Source organism: Zingiber officinale, chromosome 4B (assembly GCF_018446385.1).
Source record: "Zingiber officinale cultivar Zhangliang chromosome 4B, Zo_v1.1, whole genome shotgun sequence".
In the NCBI taxonomy this organism is placed as follows: domain Eukaryota; kingdom Viridiplantae; phylum Streptophyta; class Magnoliopsida; order Zingiberales; family Zingiberaceae; genus Zingiber; species Zingiber officinale.
This window is the reverse complement of record NC_055993.1, coordinates 1,617,333-1,642,944: the sequence shown is the minus strand read 5'-3', so window position 1 is coordinate 1,642,944 and position 25,612 is coordinate 1,617,333. Positions and strand designations below refer to the sequence as shown.

At 36.7% G+C, this 25,612-nt stretch overlaps 3 protein-coding genes and 1 long non-coding RNA gene across 7 annotated transcripts; 3 read left to right on the top strand and 1 right to left on the bottom strand.

Moving 5' to 3' along the window:
• The first annotated feature begins 659 nt into the window (after nucleotides 1-659).
• Nucleotides 660-10,473, top strand: LOC121974363 (uncharacterized protein At3g49140-like). 2 transcript variants are annotated; one of them, XM_042525385.1, is made up of 12 exons: nucleotides 660-818; nucleotides 2,360-2,473; nucleotides 4,443-4,668; nucleotides 4,974-5,076; nucleotides 5,150-5,214; nucleotides 5,309-5,416; nucleotides 5,523-5,621; nucleotides 6,230-6,377; nucleotides 6,586-6,695; nucleotides 8,448-8,600; nucleotides 8,980-9,075; nucleotides 9,788-10,473. In XM_042525385.1, exons 1-12 carry the CDS (start codon nucleotides 766-768, stop codon nucleotides 9,890-9,892), a joined length of 1,380 nt encoding a protein of 459 aa, XP_042381319.1. In that variant the 5' UTR covers nucleotides 660-765; the 3' UTR covers nucleotides 9,893-10,473. The 2 variants fall into 2 exon arrangements, with proteins under 2 accessions (XP_042381319.1, XP_042381318.1); XM_042525384.1 differs by having other exon boundaries at nucleotides 4,437-4,668.
• Nucleotides 10,474-10,855: 382 nt separating this feature from the next.
• Nucleotides 10,856-12,075, bottom strand: LOC121977295. Its single transcript, XR_006110774.1, has 3 exons — nucleotides 11,607-12,075; nucleotides 11,357-11,520; nucleotides 10,856-11,253 (listed from the first exon to the last, which is right to left on the bottom strand). It is a non-coding gene; the product is annotated as an uncharacterized LOC121977295 (long non-coding RNA).
• A 2,751-nt stretch (nucleotides 12,076-14,826) lies between these two features.
• On the top strand, nucleotides 14,827-20,163 carry LOC121974361 (putative metallophosphoesterase At3g03305). 2 transcript variants are annotated; one of them, XR_006109983.1, is made up of 5 exons: nucleotides 14,827-15,214; nucleotides 17,294-17,535; nucleotides 17,928-19,499; nucleotides 19,701-19,985; nucleotides 20,086-20,163. XR_006109983.1 is itself a non-coding variant. In XM_042525381.1 (4 exons), the coding sequence occupies exons 1-4, from the start codon at nucleotides 14,944-14,946 to the stop codon at nucleotides 19,815-19,817; spliced, it is 2,202 nt and encodes a 733-aa protein (XP_042381315.1). In that variant the 5' UTR covers nucleotides 14,827-14,943; the 3' UTR covers nucleotides 19,818-20,163. The 2 variants fall into 2 exon arrangements, 1 of the variants encoding a protein (XP_042381315.1); XM_042525381.1 differs by having other exon boundaries at nucleotides 19,701-20,163.
• Nucleotides 20,164-20,337: 174 nt separating this feature from the next.
• On the top strand, nucleotides 20,338-24,983 carry LOC121974362 (selenoprotein F-like). Of its 2 annotated transcripts, XM_042525382.1 has the most exons (5): nucleotides 20,338-20,716; nucleotides 21,248-21,306; nucleotides 22,259-22,440; nucleotides 23,698-23,746; nucleotides 24,203-24,983. In XM_042525382.1, the coding sequence occupies exons 1-5, from the start codon at nucleotides 20,548-20,550 to the stop codon at nucleotides 24,239-24,241; spliced, it is 498 nt and encodes a 165-aa protein (XP_042381316.1). In that variant the 5' UTR covers nucleotides 20,338-20,547; the 3' UTR covers nucleotides 24,242-24,983. The 2 variants fall into 2 exon arrangements, with proteins under 2 accessions (XP_042381316.1, XP_042381317.1); XM_042525383.1 differs by lacking the exon at nucleotides 24,203-24,983 and having other exon boundaries at nucleotides 23,698-23,923.
• Nucleotides 24,984-25,612: the final 629 nt, after the last annotated feature.

The window sequence follows — 25,612 nt, the reverse complement described above, 5'->3', positions numbered from 1 at the left end:
ATACTGTGTTCCAATGTTTCTTTATGTAGCATATGTCATGTTTATCCATGCTGATTCTTTCTATTTAGTATCATACTGAAAATTGTATGGCATGGGCATGGTTTCTTTCTTAAGTCATAGATAAGCAACATTCTTCATAAACTAAAATTTTTGCTAAAATACTGTAGGTTACATTTTCCGGGTGCAATTTTAGAGGTCTGCATGAGGAAGCTGGTTTTTTATCCTCAGTTGTATCATCTATAGAAGAAGAAAAGGATAAATTCCCATTTTATTTATTCTAATGACCAATAAAAAAATTCTATAAAATTAAATTAATCACTCTTATAATTAGTTAATAAGATTAACTAAATTTATTATTTTTTTATTATTCATGCTCTTGTAACTGAATTGGACCTCAGAAACTAAGAATAATGAATTCTAATAAAAAAATAAATATAGAAACAAGGAAGGGGTATAACTGGAATATGACATGTGCTTTTCAAATTACGATGAAGAATAATATGAAAACTTCCTCCAGCAGTAAAATGCGGAAAAATAAATGACGATAGAATCGTCTGTTTTACATATAACAAAACTTAGGGGGATGTATATGCAAAAAAGTCTACAAGAAAAAACAAGGGCTAAAAAGGAAACTACTTCCTGTTGTCCATCGTCCTTTTCTACTAAAAAAGAAAGAAAGAAAAACCCAAATGCTAGATAACGGCGGCAGCACTGCACTGCAGTGCAGTGGCGGGCGAATTCCTCCGGCGGCTGAGGCGAACGCGGATGCCCTTGATCTCTCTTCCTTCCTTTGATTCTTTCCGGATCCGTTTACCTCGGTAATGGCTCCTCTCTATCTTTCTAGGGCCACCCCGAGCCATTGTTAATGACTCCCGAAACGAAGGGCTGAAGTCAGAGCCTTTACTTTCCAGAGTCTTGCTGGAATGAAAAAAGATTCCACTTTGCGTCCTTTGGAAGTTTTCCGTGGCCGATCCATCTGCAGTTGATTAAAACAAGTTTTTTTTTTTTTCCTTTGGTCTACTCTGTTTTTCTATCGATGAGATGTAATTTCTTCTGCACTAATTTCCATTTTTTTTTCTGAGCCAACGAAAATAAAAAGAAAGTAATGAACTTTTGTAATTCATTGATACTCGATATGATCGGGATGGAGCTGTCTGATCCTTTGTGGTTGATTAAAAATGGATTAGAAAAAATAATCCATTTCTTCTGAGCTGACGTTTTTTATAATTTATTGGCATTTGATATTATCAGATTATAGTAGAATGGGTTAGCCATTGAGAAGACGATACTGCACAAAGATAATTAGAATAAGGAATCTTTAGGACACAATGTTTTATTCAACATAATATAGAGAAGTCAAGCCCATTTTTGTACTTGGAGTGCTTGGAGACAATTGGAGGAGATAACATTTATGAGTTGTCTGCCACCGTCCCTCCTGTTATATATCAAGACTTGCTGTCTCAATGGATGAGCCTTGCACTTCTTAATGATGATGCCTAGGTAAGTCACCTGAAGGAAATTATCGATTAGTGGCCCGAGTTGGTGAATTTGAGTTGGAGTTGCTAAGCAGGCATGCTGGTGGGTGGTGAGCCATCCTTGGGGGAATCAGTTGATCTTGTGATAGTTGGCAGTGCTCTTCTTAGTTAGGCTTGAAGCTTCAAGTGATATTTATCCACTTATCAGACAACAATAGGTGGGTTTGCTACTAGGTGCACCTTTTGGAGGATGCACACAAAATCTATGCAAATTAACATTCTTATTAGGCACCGTGAGAAAGTGCCAGTCAGTTTGTAACTGATTCTCATGTAAGTATGGCTTACAATATTTGCAACCAATAATAAGACCCTACTTAAATATATTTTACAAAGAGAAAACCCAGAAATGACATGGCACAAACTGATTATAGTAAATAGGTGACTCAACTCACTTAAAATTAATAATTTTAAAATTGTAGTAATCTTTAATCTCTTATGTTATAGAAAACATTTTTTTTAGAAAGATTAATTAATTGTTTATAATGTAAAATCATTTCTTTAAAAGCTTAATTAGTTTTTATATAATTATTGTACGTGATTTTATATTGAAATGAATGACATATTTATGACACAATTCATAGGACACAACACAATTTGAGAAATTGAACAGATGTAATGGAGCTATTTTACTTTCTTCATAGATACATTTTTTTTTTGTCTATGGATGATTGATATGATGAAACTTTACTTCTTAAGTTATTGATTTGGTTTTTTTACTTCAAGCGTTAGTCATTTTGTTGTTTGTATTGAAATTTTTCTGCGCGTAATGTAATTTATTTTCCATCTCGTTTTTTTCTCATAAGTCATAACTCATGTTTATCCAGTATCTGCCCTCTGTGGTTTGGAAGGCATTCATGCTCAATGTCAGCTGGGATTTCAGCTAGCTGGATCAACACTAGTTTAGATGGTCGAAGAGGACCTGATTATTCACTTTTCAGGTGTGCTATTTGCTTTTAAAAGAAAGTACTATATTAAATGGTACAATATTTAAGATTAATGCAGGATTGAACCCTTGATCTTTGTCATAGACATCTGGGTGCTGAACCACCTGAGTTAGCAAGCTATAACTTCTGTTGTTTTCTATCACTATCTCGTAATAGATTTATTGTATACAAAAATGTAATAGTAAAAGAAACATCACGGCTGTTAAGATTTATTGTTGCAATACAACCACAGTAGAAAATAAAATGCATCTGACTGTTTAGGTTTCCTTTGCCTAGTTGAGGTTTCTTCCTTCCTCTAAATTGAATTGGCAAGAACTGTCTATTATGTTGAGAATTATTGTGCTCACTTTCTGTGGCTGGGACATTTTACATTAACGAGGCTGTCCATTTAAAATTTTCTTTAGAAATGTATTTGTCTTTCTCTTTGACCAAATGACTGACCATGTTAAGAACTTTGAATCTAGGGATAGTTTACATGGTCACTAAGTAATAGCATGTTTTTATATTGCAGAATTTTCAAAAAGTCTTGCAGGTCCAACATAATGCCTCTTTAGTTAAAATGTTGTCAATTGCACTGCAGGATTGAAATAAAACAACAAAGTATGAAGTAAAGAAATTAAAGAAGTATAATTGAACCCATTATTTGTACATATCTGATGTCAGTCATAGGTCCAAACAGTTGACAATCTAATAAATATGCAACAATTTCAAAAGATGGAATCATTTTTCTTCCATGACATGTGAGCACTTTGGAAACAATTTTTTTGTGAGCGAGAGGACATGTAACGTCTTTTCCACTATTATAACTTAGAATAACCCTACATAACTCGTGAGTCGTGAATATCTTCTATGAGCAGAGGGGGCTTCATCAAGCTCTGCTACTACTTAGTACAACTTTGTGAGCATCATGTTGACTCACTATACAGACCAGCTCTGCTACTACTCGGTACAACTCTGTGAGCATCATCTTGACTCACTATACAGACCAGATCTGTTACTACTCTGTACAACTCTGTGAACATCATCTTGACTCACTATACAGGGTACAACTCTGTAAGCATCATGTCGACTCACTATACAGGCTGGTTCTGCTACTACTTAGTACAACTTTGTGGACATCGTGTCAACTCACTATATAGACTGGACAACTTGCAATGTAGCTCTATGAGTGTTTCTTTAGCTCGCAAATAGCTTTGGGAGGACTGCATGAGCATGGGAGTTTGTTTTTTTTTCCCTTCTTCGTCTTCTTCCTTCCTCCACCTCCAATTTGCCACTGGTACCATGTGTCAGTAATCCAATATGGTACCTAAGTCATCTTACTCTGACTGATCACCTAAACTCAGGTTTGGAAAGAGATTTTAAAACCTAGAATTACAATGAACTCTTGTTGTAAATATTATGCATTTTTTCATGATAATCCAGTTTACTCTGTTCTATCTTATATGTTTTTTTAGTTTTGAACTTGATAGTTTCTTCTTCAACTGACTCAATCAGATCAAATTAAAAATTTTAAAAATAAAAGTTTAGCAAGTTTTCTCAACTAATGTGGCTTGAGTTCAAAGATTTTCTTTAGGTTCTCTGGATTTGCCTGTTCTTAACTTATCTGGCGCATAATTGAGGATATCTGTTCTTGGTCTAACCGGATAGTATATTTGTAGCAATTATTATGCCCCCTTTGGGCTCTTCAACTAGTCTCTTCTGTTTACTTAGATTGAATTTTGAGATTCTTTCTAAGTAATCATTTTCATCGTTGGGTAATTTAGATGTCTGTAAGCATTGATAAACTATTCTACAAGATATTCTCGAGCTACAGCTTCCTTTTGATCTAAGACTTAGGTTCATTTATATTTGCTTGTTATTTTGTTCAAAAAAGTTTGTGCTGTGCTGGCATGGAGTTCTTCCACATATTCATGTTAATTCACCAAAAAAATATTAAATATATATTTTTTAATCTTAGATGCAGGAGGACCTACTTCACATCCATGCAATCTTATTGGTTGCACACGACAAATGAATTTTCTGTTTCAAGAGTCCAGGTTGCTGCAGATTTCTCGGACTCGGTACCTGATTCATCTAAGGATAACAGAAATTATGGTTACCACCCACTTGAAGAATTGAAAGAACGTAAGAAGAACAAAAACAAGAACATGAAGCTTTCAGATGCCGAAATAGCTAGGACAGTAGTTGAGGTACTCTGTAGTTTTTGGATGTGGAAATTTCCACATTGTGGATGTGCTAGGTTTTTTTTTACCCAAACATGTGCATTTCTTATGGTGAATGCATGGTAGGCAGAATGTTCTCCATTACCATAGTATCATATTGTTTGTTCTGATTCTTCTTCTTTTAGCACATTAGCACATTTAAAAAGATGTTTAATACTGGAAAGTGCAATTGTAAAGTTTATTTTTGTGTGAATGCTTTAGATGTGCTGATCTGACTACTCGATTGGAGAAAGTTCATGATTTCCAAGGTCTAAGGATTTCTGTTTTTTTAGGCTAATAACAAGGCTTTGCTAATATTTCCTGGAGGGGTACATAATGAACCGCATAGCCATGTTTCATGGGCAGAATTTCATTATGTCATTGATGACTATGGAGGTTGGATTCTTGATTAACATCCTTCCTAGCTGGTACACAATTTTTTTTGACATCTTTCTTCTATTTGTTCCAGATATATTTTTTGAGTTATTTGATGATGAAAATATTTTGCAAGATCGCAGTGCAAGCAGCCCAGTGGTAAGCAATTTTTCTGGCACTAATAGATCACTGTTTTGTAATTTGTATTTGGAAAGGGCATGCTACAATTTACCCAGTTGAATTATGTTTGCAGATAGTTCTGATAGGCTATGATTCCCTTATATATGGAGCAAACAATGCACTTTTTGACACCTTTGAAATGGATGAAGAAGATGGTATTGAGTTGCCCGAGTTCAAGGAGGTTTATGCAGTCAAAATACCTGCCTGCAATCTTACTGACTAATATTTTGTTGCTAAATCTGAATAATTAAAACTATTTCAGTCTCATTTCTCGGCATGTATTACAGATTGACGATACAGAAATAACTGATACTCTTATAAGTTGGGGCATGCCAGATACTTTGCGTTACACACATCCTCTATTTTTTGCGAAATGTATAACCAAGGTAAAAAATGGATGCCTAGTTCATAAGTGGAATTTATTTTTCCAACCTTGCAAACCTGATTCTTGACCCTTTACTCACTCAGACATGCCTTTTCATGTCGGTTTGTGTACTTATTTATGGATCATTGGAGCATTGTTAACATATCTCTGACAGAAGTACTCAATAAACAAATCACATAGGTAACATTGTGCCATGTGTTACTTTTTCTCCCCTCTATTTGTAACAGAGCAATTCATTTTGTCATAGATGTGCTGCAAATGCTTAATCTGTAGATATTTGAAATGAAGTGACCTTCCAATGGGTTCACCAATAGGTTCATTCAAGAAGTTCCTTGAGTCATAGTATCTGTAGTTATCAAGTTTATTTAATTATGTGCTGATATTCTCTGTGAACAAATTGTAATACTGTGATTGCATGTGTTCCAATGGTTTCCTTGGCAAGATTAAGTAGATTAGTTGATGCGATCAAATTCTTAGTATAATCTTAGAAAACCTTAGTAACTTGATTCTTTCAAGGAGTAGATTTATCACATTGCTTACATTGAGAATTTTGTTGATGAATGTCATCAAGGGTAAACTCAATAAATTTTTTTATATGATTATCTATAGGTTGTGCAGACAAAATTTGAGAAGGTGGACTTTCCATCAAATGGGCTTCAACTTCTTGGCTGTCTAAGACCTGCTTTTATAGATGAAGAATCTTATCTGAGGAGGTTATTTTACCATGATGAGGACAACTATATTTCAGATTGGAGAGGTAATTCATTCAAAGTTTTGGTTGGTGGTGAATTCAATATTCCGATAAAAAAATATGGTTGTTATTTTCTTGTATTATTCCTAATATAGTTTAGTTTTGATGTTATGGTAAAAAATATAGTGAGCACAACATCAGTGTAATATTCCAAAAAGCCTTTCTTTCAACTATCTACTAGCTGTATGAACTGATCTGCTATATATATATGTAGATGTGGGTTTGCTGAATTTTAACTCAAAACATGTCGGCAGAACAATAAGCTCAACATTTTACAAGCTGGAGATCATGACAATGGATTTAAGTTCTGTATATGGTGATCAGGCAAGTTATCCTTTCTGTGTCAAGTGGGATGAAAAAATAATGATATTGGTGCTATTGTTAAAAGACACCTATTGCTTAGTTTTCGTTTAAAAGATACCTGGTGCCAATTAAAAAAAAATAAAAAATGTAGGACTAAACATGACTCTAAAACTCACATTCAATGGGAGAGTAAACCTACTACATAACTCTACAGCCCCTTAAATTGGAGGATAGAAATTATTTGTGTCCGATTTGTTACATAAACTAGAATTACAAGAACATAAACTGACTAAGAAATGATATATATAAAAAAAATAAAACAATGTAGTTCAGATCAATGTGTTGATTGATCCACACATTTATAGACAGGATGAGGTGAGGTCTGAATGATGCCAACAGCAAACAAGAGAGGCTCAACAACTGCTTGATAATTGGCACAGTGGAAGTTGCTCAGCTGAAAATGCAATCAGGAAACTCCACAGTTGAAGATGTAAGTAGGAAAGAAAACTGCGAGGAGGTTGTTTGCTAAGCAGATGAAATGCATAGAGAAGAAAGATGAGGAGGTTTCAGAAAGACTCCCAAGAGTTAAAAGACTAAAGAAGTTTTACAGTGCCTGGAAAGTTGTGAGCTCTGGATGAATAAATGGAGGATTGGGATTTATATCAAATGAAGAAGCTGGCAGTGGGAAGCTAGGATATCTTTTGCCTATCAAGGAGAATGGGCTCGAAAGGCTTAAGGCTAGATTAATATGGGAGGACCGGAAACTGTCAGTTCAAAGGATGGAGGATGATAGGATCCTGTTAAAGCAGCAACAGAAGAAAACAATGAGGAAGATGAGCATGAGGAAGGCATCCACGGTGTTATGCTGTAGTGGGTGATTACTTGAAATCTTACAGGAGATGACCACATGGGTGAAGGAATGCAAGATAGGGAATTCAACCTTATCTCCTTTCCAGAAAGGGTTGGGGAATTTAAGATATTGCAAATTCTACCCCTCGTATGGAGCTTTACTTGATGTTGATCCTGGGCCTTTTGATGGGCGGAAACTTCATCTTTAATCACCTTCAAATGATTAGAGGACATGGTAAAATTCAACCCTCCACTTTGAAGCGAATAATTCAAGATTGACAATTCAATTGTGGTGACCTTTGTCAAATTCACCCCTCGAAATCAGGTTTTATTATATATGTGGGAACTAGAATTTTGGCAGGTGCAACTCTTGTCATTAATTACATTTGAGTACTATAAATCTTTGATTAGGGCAAAAAATAGTGCCAAACATGTGGAATATTTATAATGGGAAAATTTTCTTTATGATTTCCGTTAAATGAAAAATAATAAAAAAAAGGTCACATTTGTGTTTGGATAAGGTATAAAAAAGGTCACATTGAATGTAGAAAAAGTGATCTCTACATATTCTAAAAAATTAAAAATGAAATATCTTCAGTCAGTTGGATTTTACTTGTGGATGATTTACAAATAAAGAGGTAGCAATAATTATTAAAATTTAAGTTAGATGCATGAATTGGCCCTATTACATAGTATATATAGGACTGCTTAAATCCTAAAAACATTTGCTGTGGGGCTGAACCCACTCTACATAATTCCTAATAACTCTAATAATTCTAATACTGATTTATCATCTATGATCACTTATAAGTTTGGTAGATGAGCTATTTTTTCTTGGATTTGTCAAAACCTATCTTTACAACAATTATCTTTGCAAGTCCATGGTCCATATTCTTAAACAACACAGCTGTTCAATTCTTGCAGTCAACAATTAATCTGCAAGATTTTCAAGATGCAGAACCTGATCTGCTTGCAAATTCTGCATCAGCAATTATGGAACGCATTAGCGAATATGGAGCACAGAGCAGTGTTGCTCTGAAAGCTCTCTGTCGCAGGAGGAAAGGGCTTAATGTTGAGGTGACTCCTTTTTTGAACGAAAGACATATCCTTTGACTTTGGCAGATTGAATTTGTAGCTGTTGGCTTCTTTTTTTGGCATTGTTTTTTTTTTTGCGGGTGATATAAGTCTGTTAGATTGCTGTCCTTTAACTAGTAAAATGGTTGCTGAGTGAGAATAGGTCTCAAGTTACATAGAGTATATGATGTTCAACGATAATTTTATCTTGGGAGTTCTCTTTCATACTATCACATGACTCCATTTATATTTACAAGGTCATCCTGACATATTATAAAGATGGAGTTTGAATCTTTTTTATGTTAAAGTTTGTTCACTATTTTGAGTATCATGTTCTGGATGAACCTGAATCTCTCTTGATTAACCTTTTGTTAATTTCCAGGTAGCAAATCTCATCGGCGTTGATAGTCTTGGCATAGATGTAAGAGTATACTGTGGGATGGAAGCTCACACTCTTCGTTTTCCATTTAGTGCTAGAGTAAGCATTTTCATAGTGGGGACCTATTTATTTGTCGTAACATTGTTTTTCCATGTATGTTTCTTCAAGTCGAGTTAATATTTACTAATTGCATTAGCCATACGATCTCTTCATTTTCTTTACTACTTTATACTATATCCTGAATGACCCTCCTTTGTGCTTGTATTATTGAATTTGTGCAAATTGCAATCAATGTGATGATGTTTTCACCTAGGGTTTATTTCATGTCAAAGATAGTCTGCATAGATTTATACAATTATGCAGTCTTGTAGCATTCTTTAGTGATGATATTCAAGCATCTAAATGGATATGGATAGTGATTCTTTTTATCCAATATTGGTAAAACGCAAGAGGATCCATGTTAATGGGCAACTACAATCTCCTCTAATGTTAGTTTGCTTTGAGTTGGAAAAATGCCAAACTGATTCATGTACGAAGAGTCTCCATTCATAGACTTTTAGAATCCCTACTCTAAGCCGATTTGATTCCCAGCTATGACGTATTTACATGGATTTTTTTTCAACTGGTGGCTAGTGGAAAATTTCGGTGGGGCACCCTAGGCTCGACGTTAATCAATTTTTTTTTAGAATCCCTACTCCATCCCAATTTCACTCAACATGCTCTCGGTTAGTTAGTTTTATATATTCTGCTTAACTACTTTATATTTTTAATTGTCTGTATCAATCTATAATTGATCCATTTATCAACACAGGTAATTTCTGAAAGTGGAGCAGAAAAGAAGATCAAAAAAATGCTTTTCCCACAGTATCACAGGAAAAACCTAAGAACTGCGACAGATGAGTTCCCAGACTTGTAAAATTGTCTTCTCTTTTCATGATCAGTGGTTCCATCTTGAACAAATTAAATCTTTTTTTTATGAGAAATAATTTCAGAAATATTAAGTTTGCATCCAAGAGCAGCCATTGCTTGGCCATCCTTTGCAATAAGGAGCAGTGTTTCATGTGTTGCTTTGAAGCTGAATTTCGAAATGAAAGCATATGAAGAGAATTGATGAGTGTAGAACAAGAATGTGGCTACTGAAATGGTCAATCAGTTACCAATTTAGCATTTGCAGGAGTTTGTAATCCTAACTAGGTAGGACTCCCGGCTTGTTCTTATATATGGAACAGATGCTCTGTTCTTATATATGGGGCTACTGAGTGAGGTAGCAACTTTCATCATGTCGTCTGTGTCTAAGCCTTTTGTTTTAATTTATTTTTTCCCCAATAATTTGATGAGCTCAAAGAGTTCACATGGAAATTAACTGCAGCTCATTGAGAAGATTGACTGATTGAGAACTAGCTCAAACTCTTTTGGTTGATAATGCTGTAATGGAATGGATTGTCTCATTCTTGTTTCTTTCTCAATAAAAGAAACTCTAGATAAAAAAGATATTATGAATATTAAAGGGTACTTCTGGATGTGTTTACTCTGTGTTGGCTGTATATACTTCCTACCATTAGGCAATGATATGTATTATAATTTATGTTATATCTTAAACAAGGTGACAAGCTTGTGGAACCAGTCTTGTCCCTCTTTAGATCTCACTTATTCTTATTCATATTCTTTGTGATTTCTCGCGTCTTCAATGTGCGGGTGATTGTTGCGTAGAGAAGGATAGCATCATGTCTTGTTAGACTACAAATCTTTGAGAATGCAATGTTAATGATCATCCTTGCTAACAACTACACTTTCTTCCTCTTTTTACTCTAACCTTAGCCAAGTTCATTCAATGGACATATGAGACAAATAGTATAGAAAAATAAGCAAAAGTCTATTTGAAGAACAAGAACATCATTGTCATACCTTGTACAATTAACCTTCTCATTTCATGAGATCATCTCCATCTATAGAATTAGATAAGCTTCTGTACCGAAAAATCAGACACTTCATTCTTTAAACTGATAAACACAAGAGTCTTCAACCAGCATTATCGAGCTTAACTATATTATATTATTCGTATTAGAAGCATTCAGTGCTCTTCCTCTGTTGATCTGGATCTGGTGGATATATTCAATAACTAAAACCTGAAAATTGGGAGCACAATTGCCAGAAGAACAGAACCTGAGAGCTGCCTTATTGACAGCTTCTGAGACATGCTTCTTAGGCTTATGAATGTGAAATGTGCAGAAAGAAGGCACTGCAGTTCGAAGAACTGGTTTCCCGCAAGGATGTCCACTGCCAATATTGAAAAAATTGCATCAATCTCGCTATGTCGAAGGAGAATCATGAATTTTGACTACAATTCAATATACATTACAAAAAAAAGTAGATCCGTTACCTTAGTGACCCTCCTAATATCGGCTCCACGGATATGGAGGGAGGTTCATACAGGTACACAAGTCATAGGCGTATGGCGGGTTAAATTTCAGGTCGTCAGTTTCTGAGAATCGATCCCTGACCATTACGCCAGAGATACAATGCGCCCATCGTCTGCACTACGTCCTGAGAGCATTCAATATACATTACAAAAATAGATGATCCGTCACCCAAAAGCTTCTACCAAAACAACATTAAGAACAAGGTCAAACCTGCAGGTAGCAAACGTGCAAGGCTTGTAAAGCGTCTGCTTGCTGTCGCAGAGTATGTGAAGATAGCAGTACCTCGTGAGTGGCATCGCCGTGGATTGGCAGTCGGAGAATCGGCAAAAGACCTTATTCATAGCCCCTTCGTCGTTATCGCCACTCCCCTCGGCCACTGCGGGCGTCGGCGTCGCGTCCACCACGCGGGGACCGATGCCGAAGCTCCTGTAGTAGTCACTAATCTTGACGCGGACCTCCTCCACGAGCGCCCAATACTGATCCCTGTAGTATCTGGCGAGCTGCTTCGCCCGCCGGGAGCGGCGGCGGAGGACCTCTTCCCGGGATAGGAACTCCGAGGATAGAAGCGCTGCGTCCTCCACCGCACCGGCAAGTGGCAGCGGGTCAGAGTGACCTGGATCAGGATTGGAGGCTGGGTTGAGCAACGGCGGTGGCGGCTAGGGGCCCGATTTCATTTGCTTTGCTGCTCGTAGGACGGTAAATGAATCAAGTGGTGGTGAATAAATTTGGTGTTTGATTTGATAAAAATTTATTTATGTTTATTTAATATACATAAGATTAATTAAATAAATAAGTCTCGTTATAAATATTCATGAACAATTTTCATAAACTATATTCATTAATAAAACTCTTTTCAATATGCTAAATAAATAATAAAATAAATAAATTTAAATTATTAAGTACAATAATCAATCAAATAATTAAAAGTTTTAAATAATCAAATAAAATTGAATTGAGAGCTTGATAACATCTCAACAAATCAAGCTCGAACCAAGTTCAAACCAAGTTTAATAATATCTAAACAAATCAAACTCGAGCTAAACTTCAAATAAGCTCAAACTTATAAAAATTAAATCAAGTCAAACTTTAACACTCATTTTAAAAGCTTGGTTCATTTTAAACTCGGCTCATCTTGACTTGATTATTTTATCAAATAAACTTGAACATCCCAATACTCGGCTCAACTCAACTCGATTTATTTATAGCCCTGGCTGCTCGCAGCACACCACTGCCCTCGTTGCACTGTCTACTTAATATAGCATACAAAGGGCAGGGCTTCACGTTAAGCGGGCTGGACCTTTATAAATGGGTCGATTGATTGTTTCTTTGTGTTCACCCCGACGTCGTACGTGAAGGGATGTAAATCAAGGGAGTTTTTTCAAGACATACATCTTCTAAAAATTGATCTGTCCCATAAATCTACCATACTCTAATTAATTGGCACTCCCTTAGAGAGAATTGTTTCACTCTTCACTTTTATATCAAATGTGATTAAACTCACTTTAGATATTTTTCATTATTTGTCCTTAAATTATATGAAAAAAAAGATAAATTATAAGGTTAATTTATAGTGGATAGCCAGATTGGGCAGAAGGATTTCTATGTTCATGAACAAGTGTTGACTTGTAAGTAATCTCATTTTTCCATTAAGTTAATTACCATTTAAATGTTCATGTAATTCATCCCACCTTTCTTTTCTATTTAATAATCACTTATTCGCCTACCCCCATGACAATGTGCTTCCACGTTCTTCACCCTTGCTGTATTTCTATTTTACTATACACAAGCATGTTTTAGGCACCAACGGCAGCCAACGTGAGGAAGCCTTCTCTGTTGTAGGCGAGCAGCTCAAACCTCCTCCTTTGTTATTATTTGTTTTTTTTTTCCATCCAAATGCCTTCAGTCCAATCAGTCAAGCCGGCTTGGTCGAAGCACAAGTTCTGACCAGAATAAATTCGGAAGCACATGTCCTAATATAGCACCTTAGTATCACCATTAATTCTACTAGAATGATCGGCCTGACCCTAATTAAATCCGGAAAGCACAGGTCTTAACATGATATCCCAGTGTCACCAATAATTCGAACATGAGAATCATCCTATATGGGGCAAAAGTAATTCAAATTCGTTAGTGGGATACCGTCATATCCTCCCAAACATGCATTAAACAAACATGCATTAATTAAGTCTATTGAAGTGTTTGTTGTTTATTATCATATAACAAAATCCTTTTTAGGTCGCCTGTCTCGGTTGGCAACTCGACCATCTCTGTTGCTTGCACCCTAAATTTTACAATAAAGAAGGGAAATGATGAGACATTTTATTCTCTCTGGACCCACTCATATATATTATCTTTATTGTTACGAAACTTGGATTAATCTTCCATTCATATGGGAGTCCATATTTATCATCCATCAACTTCAATAAATGTGGGATTCATTGTGTGACTGAATTGTCCTACCCTCTAGTCATTTGACAGTCGAATATAAATTAATCCTATCGTATAATCAAAAGTGGAATTAATCAATTTTAATAAATTTTTCATTCACTTTTTTTTACATTGACAACATACAAAATAGAACAAACATTAATTTGTATAAGTATTCCAGACACCAGTTCGATTTATTTCCAGAACAACATTTGTATATCTTTTTTCCTTAAAGAGAGAGAGGAGATCATCACCAATCGGCCAGTTCATGGTTGCCTCATATACAGAACCGTCCCTGGTCCGATATCATCTGAGTCATCGATCTGCGGATTGTCTTCCAAGATGAAGATGTTATCGCACATGACGCTGATGGTTTGCAGTGTGTCACCTTCTTCTGCCACGTAGTACTCGTCGCAAGGCCGCCGCCGCTCGCTCAGCTGCCGTCCCTCGCCGGAGGCGAAGAAGATGACTAATTGCAAGATGAGAAGAAGAGAGATCGATCTTACAGCTACAGCCTTCATTTGCCTTGCAAGGTTGATGTCTCTGGCCAATTGAAAGGTCTTTGGTCAGGAGAGTTTAGCCATGGGGGATGGCATTGTTGAAGGTATACTCTTATGTATACGATATCTTGACATTCAGGTGAGGAGTTGATGGCTCGTTCGAACGTCAAGCTCGGAGGAGTTGACATTGTTGGTTAGGATGTTTACCAACATTTTTATCAGATTAATGAGAAAGTTAATCACGCCTCTAATTACCAAAAGCGTAAGGTTAATACATAGTACTTATCTAATTTTAGCATATCTTTTATGTAGCCTTCTCCTTTGTTTACCGGATAAATACAATTTATACATGTTCAAAAGTTTAAATTTAAATTTATTTTTTTAATTCAAACTTTAATAGTCATACTTCCAATCATCATCCAATCCAATATTGTTAGATTAATTATGAAACAATTCATTACACGGAATAAGTCTCGTCAATATATTTGATTTTATCTGATTGCCATCGACACAAGCACCCACTTCACCCGTCTTGCGTGACGTCACCGCACAAACATGAACCCAAGCTTGGGTTTCGGTTTCTTCGATTCTTTTCCGCTTCCTCTCCGATTCCTCCCTCCATGGCTGCGCTAGAATGGGCGCTGCTCCTCGTGCTCGTAGCGGCGGCGGCGCAGACGCTTCCGATGGATACCGGAGAAGACTCGCCGGCGCCGAGGGGGCGGGTGATCGAGGTGGAAGAGGGGCCCAAGTCGGTGGTGTGGGTGGTGCAGCTCTCCGACCTCCACATAAGCGTCCACCACCCGGAAAGGGCCTATGACCTACAGCGCTACCTCGGTCCCGCCCTCGCCATGATTAACCCCTCCCTCGTCCTCATCACCGGCGATCTCACCGGTATTTTTTTTTTTGCCCGGATTTTTTTCTCTCTCTCCAAGTTGTAGGAATTTTGATGGTGCATCATGCGGTATTGCTTCTAGAACACTGTGATTTTGAATCACACTGTGTGCCGTTTTTCAAAGTGGTGTCCTAGATTACCAGATTTATTGCAGCAGTGTTCATTTGGGCCTGGAATTACAGTGAATATATTTTGATCAGATCAGTGTCCACAACTATTTGCTTCGACTAATTTATTAGCATTAAGATACAAATTGTTTGTATTCAGTACGCCAATGCAACCCGAGCTCCGAGTCTAGCAGTGGGCATAAAAACCTTTGTTTCCATTACGACTCTAAATAGCTTAACGCTCAAATGCTTTAGATATATAAAAATTAAAGTTGATTTCTACTGTAATGAAGGAAAGTTTAGTTCTAGTGTTTCTCTGCAATTAAATGCGTCAAATGCAAATTGATTGCTAGTGTTTCTCAGCAATGAAAAATGTAAGTATGTATGTGTGAAAAATTGGCTTCTCTGGTGTTTTTTTTTTTACAAATTCCTTTGTAACTTCATTTGTCATTTTCTATTTATGAAAGCTTTTCCTTCATCACTTTGAATCTCTCCTCAAATGTGAATCTGGAGGGAGGGTGATAACTCCTGCATATGTTGGCACATTTCTATTGCATTTTTTTTCCAGGGGTGCTTTAATGTATAACTTATCACTATCACTGTATCAGTAACCTGGGCTCTGTTTAGATAGGAAAGAGTAGGTGAAAGGGAGTGCTTTCACATTTTTTGGTTATAATTAAGAGAGAAAGGAATTCAAGGATCATTGCTTGAGTAACAAATATCAAGAAAAAGGATAGAAGAGAGTTCATGTCACTCAAAACTCACAAACACTTTCCCCCAAAAGTTGGTACAAAGTAAGAGGGAAAGAAGAGATGAAAAGTGGCCAAAAAAAGTCATCAGTCCAATTATCTCCCACTTTTAACTTAGACTTTGTTTTCATTAAATAATGTGATTCAACTTCACTTATCTCTTATGGTGTTCACAAGTTGGATTGGATTTGGCTGGTTTTAGTTTGACCTGTGGCTTTTTAGGTTGAAAATTTTCAATCAAATGTAAAAATGTGAGACTCAACCGGCTTGGTAATGATATTCATCATAACTCAAAGTGAGTCAACTATCAAATTTATGTATCAAAGAAGCCTTTTAGCTTCTGTTAAGTAACCCACTTCTTAAAATTTTAGACTATTGTTAGCAAGAAGATCAGTATAACCCTGATGAATAATGACTGATAAATCAATTGAGTTAAAGGTATGAGGGTAAAAGGAGGCTATGGAGAACTCACTTCAACATAATTAAAAAAGATTGGAATTATTTGACTACTACTAACATTCTAACAATATATGGCTTTTCGTAGAACCCAACAATGGTATATATATCATATAGCTAAGACATGTATTTTTTTTGGCAATTGTATTGAATCAAACTTTTTTTTCGATAAAATACAATCGGTAGCCTTAGCTTTCAAACAATGGGCAACTGGTTAAAGAAAATTGAGAACAGTCAACTAGGCTAATCCATTTTTAATGGTTTATGTAACACCTGATTTTCTGTTGAATCAGTCAGTCTGTTCCAGGTTTAAAATGCTGATTCAAAATGGTGGGGAAGAGATTTAACCTCATTGCCCAAATCTTGATCCTGATTTGGGGTGGGACTAGAAGTATGGTGTTTAGGGATGGGAATGAGTACTTAATAATTGGGTATCTGCATTTGCAGATACTTAACCCATCTAAGTTTGATTTGAGGTGGGTTTGGATTTGCTTTAGTTTGTGGGTACCTGTGGAAGGCCCTACATTTGTTACCCATTTCAATCTGGTGTTTTCATGTTTCTCAGTACCCATTATTATCCCAAATGTTTATTTAAATGGTTTGAGTAATGGATATTTAAATGCAAACGGTTCACATAGTAGTAAAAACTGTAGGGTATCTAACTTGTTGCCATCCCTAGTGGTGGTTTTAGGTAAATTAATGATTTAACATCAAAACATGGCCTTTCCAACTAACTAGTTGTTATCTGTTTCTCTTTATCTGTCAGATGGGAAGAGTAAAGATCTATTGACCATGAAGCTTGATGAGGTGGAGTGGAAGGAGTATCAGAACGTTGTTGATAATATTATTCAAGGAAGTGGGCTTAACAAGGACATCTTCTATGACCTTAGAGGGAACCATGATTGTTTTGGTGTTCCCAAGGCTGGTGGTGCTTATGACTACTATCACAAGTACAGTATAAATGCAAGAACAGGGCGAAAAGGAAATGTCCAGAGCATTACATTACAGGTTAGATCACCAGCATTGGCTTTCACCTTTTAAAAAATTTCCCTTCCTATTTACTTTCATAAAGGGCATATGTCAACCAATATTGTCATTGGTCACTTGAGATTCCTCATTTTTCCCTTTCAGTGTTAGCAAAATTTTGAACACTTCTGTTGTTCTTTCTATACAGTGGACATTTTTATAGAAATGGTTAATGAGAACATTGAAATCATGAAACTATGACAAATATTCAATATATCAAAAGATTTTTTCAATGTATTGTAATTTTTTAACTTTATATATTCATGCAAATTCAGATAGTGTCAAAGTTCATAAGGGTTTTCCTGTCAAATAGTCATAATATCGCATATTCCCTTGATATATTTTAATACAAACGGGTTCTAATTCAAATGTAGAATGGAAGATGGAGGCATCTTTTTGTTGGATTTGATAGCACGATGGAAACTAGTCTCCGTGGGCCAACAAATGTGTTTGGGCATCCAACCGACAAATTACTTGTAGATATAGATTTCGAACTTTCACAATGGGATGCTGAATCATTAGTAACAAAAATTTCCTTTGGGCACTTCCCTTTATCTTTCTCAACATTAACAGATGCAGGCAAAAGCTTAAGAGATGTATTCCTTAAGCACTCTTTGTCAGCTTATCTCTGTGGGCATCTTCATACAAAATTTGGCAACTTGAAGCGCCATCATCAATTAGACCATTCAGTAAATTATTTTCAAAACATTCATCAAGAAGGATTTCTCAGTAATAATGATAATCATAATTGCTCAAGCAAAAGTGTTCCCCTCAATGAATTTTGGGAATGGGAGATGGGTGACTGGAGAAGGAGTAGAACTATGAGAGTACTGGCTATTGATTCTGGACATGTTTCATATGTTGATATAGATTTCAGATTGGGATCTAAGGATACCATTATATTACCTACTTTTCCTTTGGACTCAAGGTTCATGCAAAGAATTTCATCAGTCCGTGATTTCAAATGTCAACCTGAGAGAGGCTCATCTTATGAGTTGGTGAGAACTCTAGTGTTTTCAAGACAGAAAATTGTGTTGGTATCTGTGAAGATATATGACACTCAGTATGGAACTCCTAATATCGTTCTAGATTCCAACATGGAAAAGGTTGAAGGCAATAGAACTAGAGGAGATCTCTATGTGGCTCCATGGAACTGGAGAGCGTTTGCAGATCCATCTCCTAGCCGCTATTGGCTGCAAATAACAGCTTTAGACAATTTTGGTAAAACCAGTTTCAGCGAATTAAGACCATTCTCTATCAATGGTCTTGCTGCACAAGTTAGTTGGAGCTGGAAAGAGTTCCGCGTAATGGGCTTACATTGGCCATCGATTTACCATCCTGCTTTTTGGTCTGTCCTCTCATTTATGTTCTTGTTACTTGTTATTCCACAAGTGTTATTTCTATTCTGGAATAAACTTCTCACTTATGAGTATGTTAGACCTACAAATGCAAGGAGTAACAAGGAACATTTAGTTGATGCTGCATTATTAGCGTTGATGGAGTTCCCCAGGATGACCATAGTATGGTTGGGGTTCCTGTTATATTTGCTCTACTTGTCATTTTTCCCTTGGTTCTTTGGACATGTATTTGGTGAACTTGACGCTAAAGCTTCTATGAGTTATCAAGGTTGGTTTATTCCAAAATCTGACAAAAATCCTGATCTCCGCTATGTTGGGGTACCTGATATCATGGTGGTTGTATTACCTCATCTTTGCTTTGTTGTTCTACCAACTATTTTAGTTGTCGGAGCAATGGTTGCAGAAAGAACAACACATCGAAGGTATTTCCTATTACTATCTGGGAAGAAGGATGATGGTTTTTCTAGAGACAAAAATGGGCAGCCTAAGAATGTGACTTCTTGCTATTCACACCGAATATGTCATGGAAGGTGGATTAGAAAGTTACTTTTTCTGGTCATTGCTTTAATCTTGTGGAAGCACTTTAAGGTAAAGTTCTCTCATTCTTTGGAGTTATCAGTGAACTGAAACATAAAAACCATATCATTCTGTAGATGTAAGTAGGTCCTAACCTGTCGCTGCAGCTGGTTAAGCCAGAACTTTGTGCAGAAAAAAAGTGTGCCTATTGCAATCCAATTAGTAATTTTGTTAAATAGTTTTCATTCATTGTTCCTCTTAATTCATTTGCAGAATTGCAGAGATTTGGTGAGGGCTTATGATATGAATCCTATTATCGATTCCCCTATCTATTGCTTTGTGATTCCAGTACTTCTAATATATGCTGCCTACAAGACTTCAGCAGTTTAGATGAATAATCCGCATCTAGGTGGAGAAGGTGATGGATTATTTTAAATTTCTTCAGATGGTTGTTGCTCCAACCACAACATTCTAATTCAAGTTCAAATATACAAGGACCGAGCTACTTTAAAGTTTAAAATGAGGGAACAGGAAGTGGCTCTGTATATTGTTCCTTCAGTATGCTTCATGACAATTCTTAGTTTGTTTAGTTTGTTTTGCTAGTTCAACAATTAGATCCATGTCAAATCCTCATAACTCTCTATGTTTTGTCATACAGAAAACAACATGCTTTTCTGATCAACATCCTGTGAGTTTATAGATTGGAAGTGTTGAAAGGTTGCATCTGCAAACCATACATTTGTTTGTCACCTTTCAAATACAATAATTTTCTTGTTTGTTTTTCTCAATAAAAGAGACTTGTTTGTCGAAGATTTGGGTGACGTACTCGAGGGAGCAGAGGAAGGAGGAGACGCGGAGCAGATTGAAGAGGACGAGGGCGTGGCGGTCCTGGACGATCTTGACGGCGATGGCATGGATTTGGAGGAACTGGCCCATGGATTTGCATCTCCGCAAGAGGGGGATCACCGATCACGATGTCCATGGAGGGAGGAGCCGACGGGCGATGGCATGGATTTAGAGGAAAATTCTGGAATCGAACCGGGTTCAGTAGCCCCGGGGGGCAAGGGTCTGATATTAACATCATAACACCGTTACAATAGCCATTTCAATCGAACGCGCAATGATTCGATCCTCCGTCGCCCTGTGCCCGCTCATCGTCCTTTTGCTCGCCGGCGCCGCTATCAGCGCCGACGAGCGCCTAGGCGCCAAGGAATGTGAGGACTTAGGGTTCACTGGCCTTGCCCTATGCTCCGATTGCAACACCCTTGCCGAGTACGTCAAGGACGAAGGTATTTCCCTGACCATCATCCATTTTTAGATCCTCCTCCCCGATTGAATCTCGGGCCTCTGTTTTGATTGGATCTATGAATCTTCCGAGATTCATTTCCTTTCTATTGACCCTGGAGGTCAGATCGAGCGACCCCTAGTTGCATGCCTCTGTTAACCTGATCCCTCTCTCTATTTTGTGTATGTATGTTAAGAGTCAGTCTTTTGCTGGGGAATTGTTGGATCTAGGTCGTCGTTAACTTGTTTTCAGTTTCAATTCGTTCTCAGCCAGTGCAAGTCTCCAGCTTTGTTCCATGCTTCACATTGTTGTTTCGATCAAGACACATTCTAGTTTCGCTTGAAGGGTTTTCTTTTACTAGGCTTGTTTGTTTCACTCTGTAAGTTCTCGATTTAATTCCCTTGGATAAACGCAAACAGCTGAGATCCTAAGTGCATTGTTTGGGAAGCTAGGTTGCAAACTTTAAGACTAAAATGGCTCCTAAAAAGCCAAATGGTTTAAGATGGCATGCCAAGTGATCTGTTTCTTACTGCAGAACTGGTATCTGATTGTCGTAAATGCTGCTCAGAGGATTCTGATGATTCCATCAGTAAGGTATGAATATAAATCAAACCTCTTTTTGTTAAAATTTTATGGATATCGGGCTAACACTATAGTTTATACATTTTTCCTAAAAGTTGTGCCCCTACTATATGATTGATTTCTTGTTTACTTTTTTCTGCATACTTACCTGTTGACAATTCGGCACACCTTTTTCGATTTAGATTGCCTAAAATGTATGATTGAAAGTGAGTTCAAAATTTAAGGCGGCACTTGGAGCTCTTTTGAGTTGTTATCCTTGCCGTTCCACTCTGGAAATGCTTGTCCATAGAGTTCATACCGTCTTGCTGTGGCTAGGAATTAATAAATGCCATTTGATACACATTGGCATATCATCAACGAATTAAAATTTCTTTTGTACTGTAATAAATTATTTGTGAATTTTAAATTTTGTGGATCATTCACTACTACTTTCATTGAAAAATCAATTGTTTATTGTTTGGTTTGTTTTGTAAAGAATGGTCTGAAGTGGTGTAAGTCTCTGTTCCATTTCCCAGGAAAAAAAAATGGAGGTTGACTCATACTAAGATTTGAATTTTATGAAAGATAACATCTGAACATAGAACCTATTCTGGAGGAAGGATAGGGATTATGTGGCTGGTGGATGCATAATGAAGTTGAAGGAACTGCAGAACGTTACAATAAAAGAGTTTTGAACTTTTTTATCCATGGGATTTCATAGCCTGTTTAAAGAATCTAAGTGCTTCCTCAAGAATTTACATACATTTTGTTAATGTATATAATTCACCCAATAGAAATGGGTTTTTTAATCAAATATACTGTGTTCCAATGTTTCTTTATGTAGCATATGTCATGTTTATCCATGCTGATTCTTTCTATTTAGTATCATACTGAAAATTGTATGGCATGGGCATGGTTTCTTTCTTAAGTCATAGATAAGCAACATTCTTCATAAACTCAAATTTTTGCTAAAATTGGACTGCAGGTTACATTTTCCGGTGCAATTTTAGAGGTCTGCATGAGGAAGCTGGTTTTTTATCCTGAAGTTGTATCATTCATAGAAGAAGAAAAGGATAAATTCCCATATGTCAAAATCCAATATGCTTATGCATCTCCACCAAAACTTATCATGCTGGACAGTGATAATAATCCTAAGGAAACCATAAGGTCAGTTTAATAAATTTCACTCCATTTGAGTTTGTACACTAGAGAAATATCTAGTCCACTAACTAGTAAAACCAGCGGATCTATCATATTGCACAATGGTGTCATATGAGATATCTCGTAACTTTCATTATTATTCTGAATATTTTTTGGTTTTTCCTTGAACGAGAAAACATTTCAGGCCATAGGCATCTGCATTATTTTTCATCAGATCATCCATATACTTTCTTAGTAACCGCCTTCTATAATGCCCATGCATTGTCATATTTGGTACAATTTTGTCTGTGCTCTGCCATATATCAGCGGGGATGTAACTCATCCTCCCTGACTCAGACATGACACTTGTTCATATTTCTGCTATATTTTGCTTTTATGGTATCTATGTTCAATATTTCTTCACACTCGATATTATTCCATCAAGCAATTATTATGCATTAGCTTACAAGAATGTACCTGTAACTGACCTATCAACATCTCCAATTATGAAAGTTTTTGGGCCAAGCTACGTCATTAAATCACACCGACCATTTGTATATTTATGTAAAGTGATCATCTCCAAGATAGTTAAGTCAGCCAGTTTATATGACCTCATATTAAGAATTCTGAACAGGCTGTTTTTGCCTTAAACTCTCCATGATTGTGTCTTATTTTCAGGAGAGGATGATAGGCATGCAAAACTGTCTCTTATCTCAACCAATAGGGGTTCTATTTCTACTTGCCCTTAGAGAACGTGTTGCATACTTGTTTTTATTGCTTTCATAGTATCAGCAGAAATTCCAATTGGTTAGATTCCTCTGAATTCCTGATATTTTCCTCTCGAGCTAAGTTTGGGACTGTTGTTGGACTCTAGATACTGAAATTTAAAATTATATAACATCACAGCCTGGTTAACTTGGTGAATCGTACCCTGTTCTCCGTGCCAACTAGTTGCCTATTTACATGCAGCAGGGATCTCTTGGTCCGCAAATTGCGGACCAAGAGATGGTCCATTGATCTGGACCTTTGATTTGAATGGACCCCATCTTTAAATAAGTGGGGTTCATTCAAATCAAAGGTCCACATGTAGTGGACCATCTCCTGGTCCGCAATTTGCGGACCAGGAGATCTGCTCCCATTTACATGATGCAAGCGTAGAAATTCAATATAAGATTTTTCTTTAGTAAAACATTATTCTGTTTGGTTTAGTAATTATTTGTGCACCATTTTTTTTCCCTGTGGAGATTTGTAACTCATTTCCTTATTTCTCCCATCAATAAACAGAATCGACAATTGGAAGCGTGAACACATTCAACAGTTCTTGAGGGAAAAGGTGAAGCCTAGTGGTGGTGCATCTGCAATTTGAAAGCTCCATGTTTAATTGATCTGTCGCTTTAATACTGTAGCGGATAGAAAATTATATTTTTGCTTTTTTAGAACGTATCTACATGAAATTTCAATTGTTCATATTGCATTAACTAGGTGAGTTTCAAGGATTTATTGTTTCAAACTTCTTTTTTATTCCCACACACAATATGTTCCTTTAGATCTTGATTATCGGAGAAGGAACGAAGTACCTTCCAATTATTTATGTTAATTTAAAATTCCTAATGCTGAGGGAGAAACCAAAAAAATCAAATAACCTTAATTATAATCGATTAGCAGCCCCTTTGAAGATTACATCAGATTGGATGGATAATCAGCACGTAAAAGAAGAAGAATAAAGAAAAGTAGAGTCCTTTACATTTCCTGTTTATTTTTCGTGTATAATTTTATTCTCATTTTACAGAACTTTGGTGTCTTCAATGCACATGGCCGGAAGCCTTAGTGTCCAGGGCCTTTGGGGCTCGGCCCCGACGGCAACCTCGCTATCAACGTCTCCATCGTCGCCTTCGCCTTCTCGTACACGCTCGGGTACGCCGCCAGAGGGCCCTCCTCGCAGAACTCGGAACACTCGGGCACCGGCCTCGCCGCGCACCAACTGCTTGACGAAATGGCGATGAGAAAAACCACCACGAGAAACAGCATCATGCGAGTCCTTCGAACCGCCATCCTGCAAGTTTACTCTGGTTGAAGAAGAAGAAGAAGAATTATAATCCTGAAGTTGGAGGAAGAATTGGATTGCGTGAGAAGCATATAATGCAAGTGCAGGAGCGGTGGGTGAATTGCGAAAGCAAAAAAGTCTTCGATCAAACAAATCAAAGATTTGAAAAATGGTTGGCTTTACGACCAAATGGGAGCTTGACATGGTAAGGGATGAGGGAACGGGATGGCATTTCTTCCAACACATTGGAAGCAACGCAGCCGCAATTCGTATGTTTTGACTACGAGCTGTGGAAGTTGGAAGCAGTCGGCAGCGGCCAAGGTTTTTTAGGATCTTCATTTCTAAATTACTATTGCTCCTAAACAAAATGGGATTTATAATTTATAACTCTACTACGTTTTAATTAAACCTTGGTTGAATATTAACAAAATAATAATATATTTAGTTGATTGTCAAATAGAGTTAACACATAGGCAAAAGTGATGTATGACTCTTTTAAAATGTTATGGTTAAGTCAAATGTTAGATTGGCGTGCTTTGGAAATGGTTGTAAGTGTCCAAATTTGTTTTGACAATAAATATTAATTAGATGAATATAATTATCTTTTATTAATTATTATTTCTTTCGGTTAAGAAGTCAATGGCAAACACGTATTTTAATATAACATTTAGTCAACGGCTGAACAAAGCGTCGAATATAATGCATTTTAATATGACATCGATTAAGTCAACGGCCGAACAGGACTTTATGATGTCTGATCGAGGAAATTTGGATTTCATGTAGACCGTTTTAGGACTTGAGTCCCCACTTCCAGGGAGTTTCTACATAAAGTCGGTTTATTTCATAATTAATTAAAATCGTGGGATTATGGACATAACGTATTTTTTTTTAAATAACGAAGAGTATTAAAAAAAATATAAATCTATAAAAATTGCTGAATTGTTAGAGATTCCAAAAGCTTCGTCTTACTTTCGTAGAGGAATGATCACTTAGAGTTGAGATTGAGATCGTTTTGAGTAGTTGCATGAGAATGATTTTTCTTCTTTTCTCTAATGATTTTAACTCTGTCTAAGGATGAAGTAATTAAAGATTTATCATCCTATAGACATAAAGATCGAACAAGAGGGTTGGTGGACTTGGGGCTACGGTGCAATA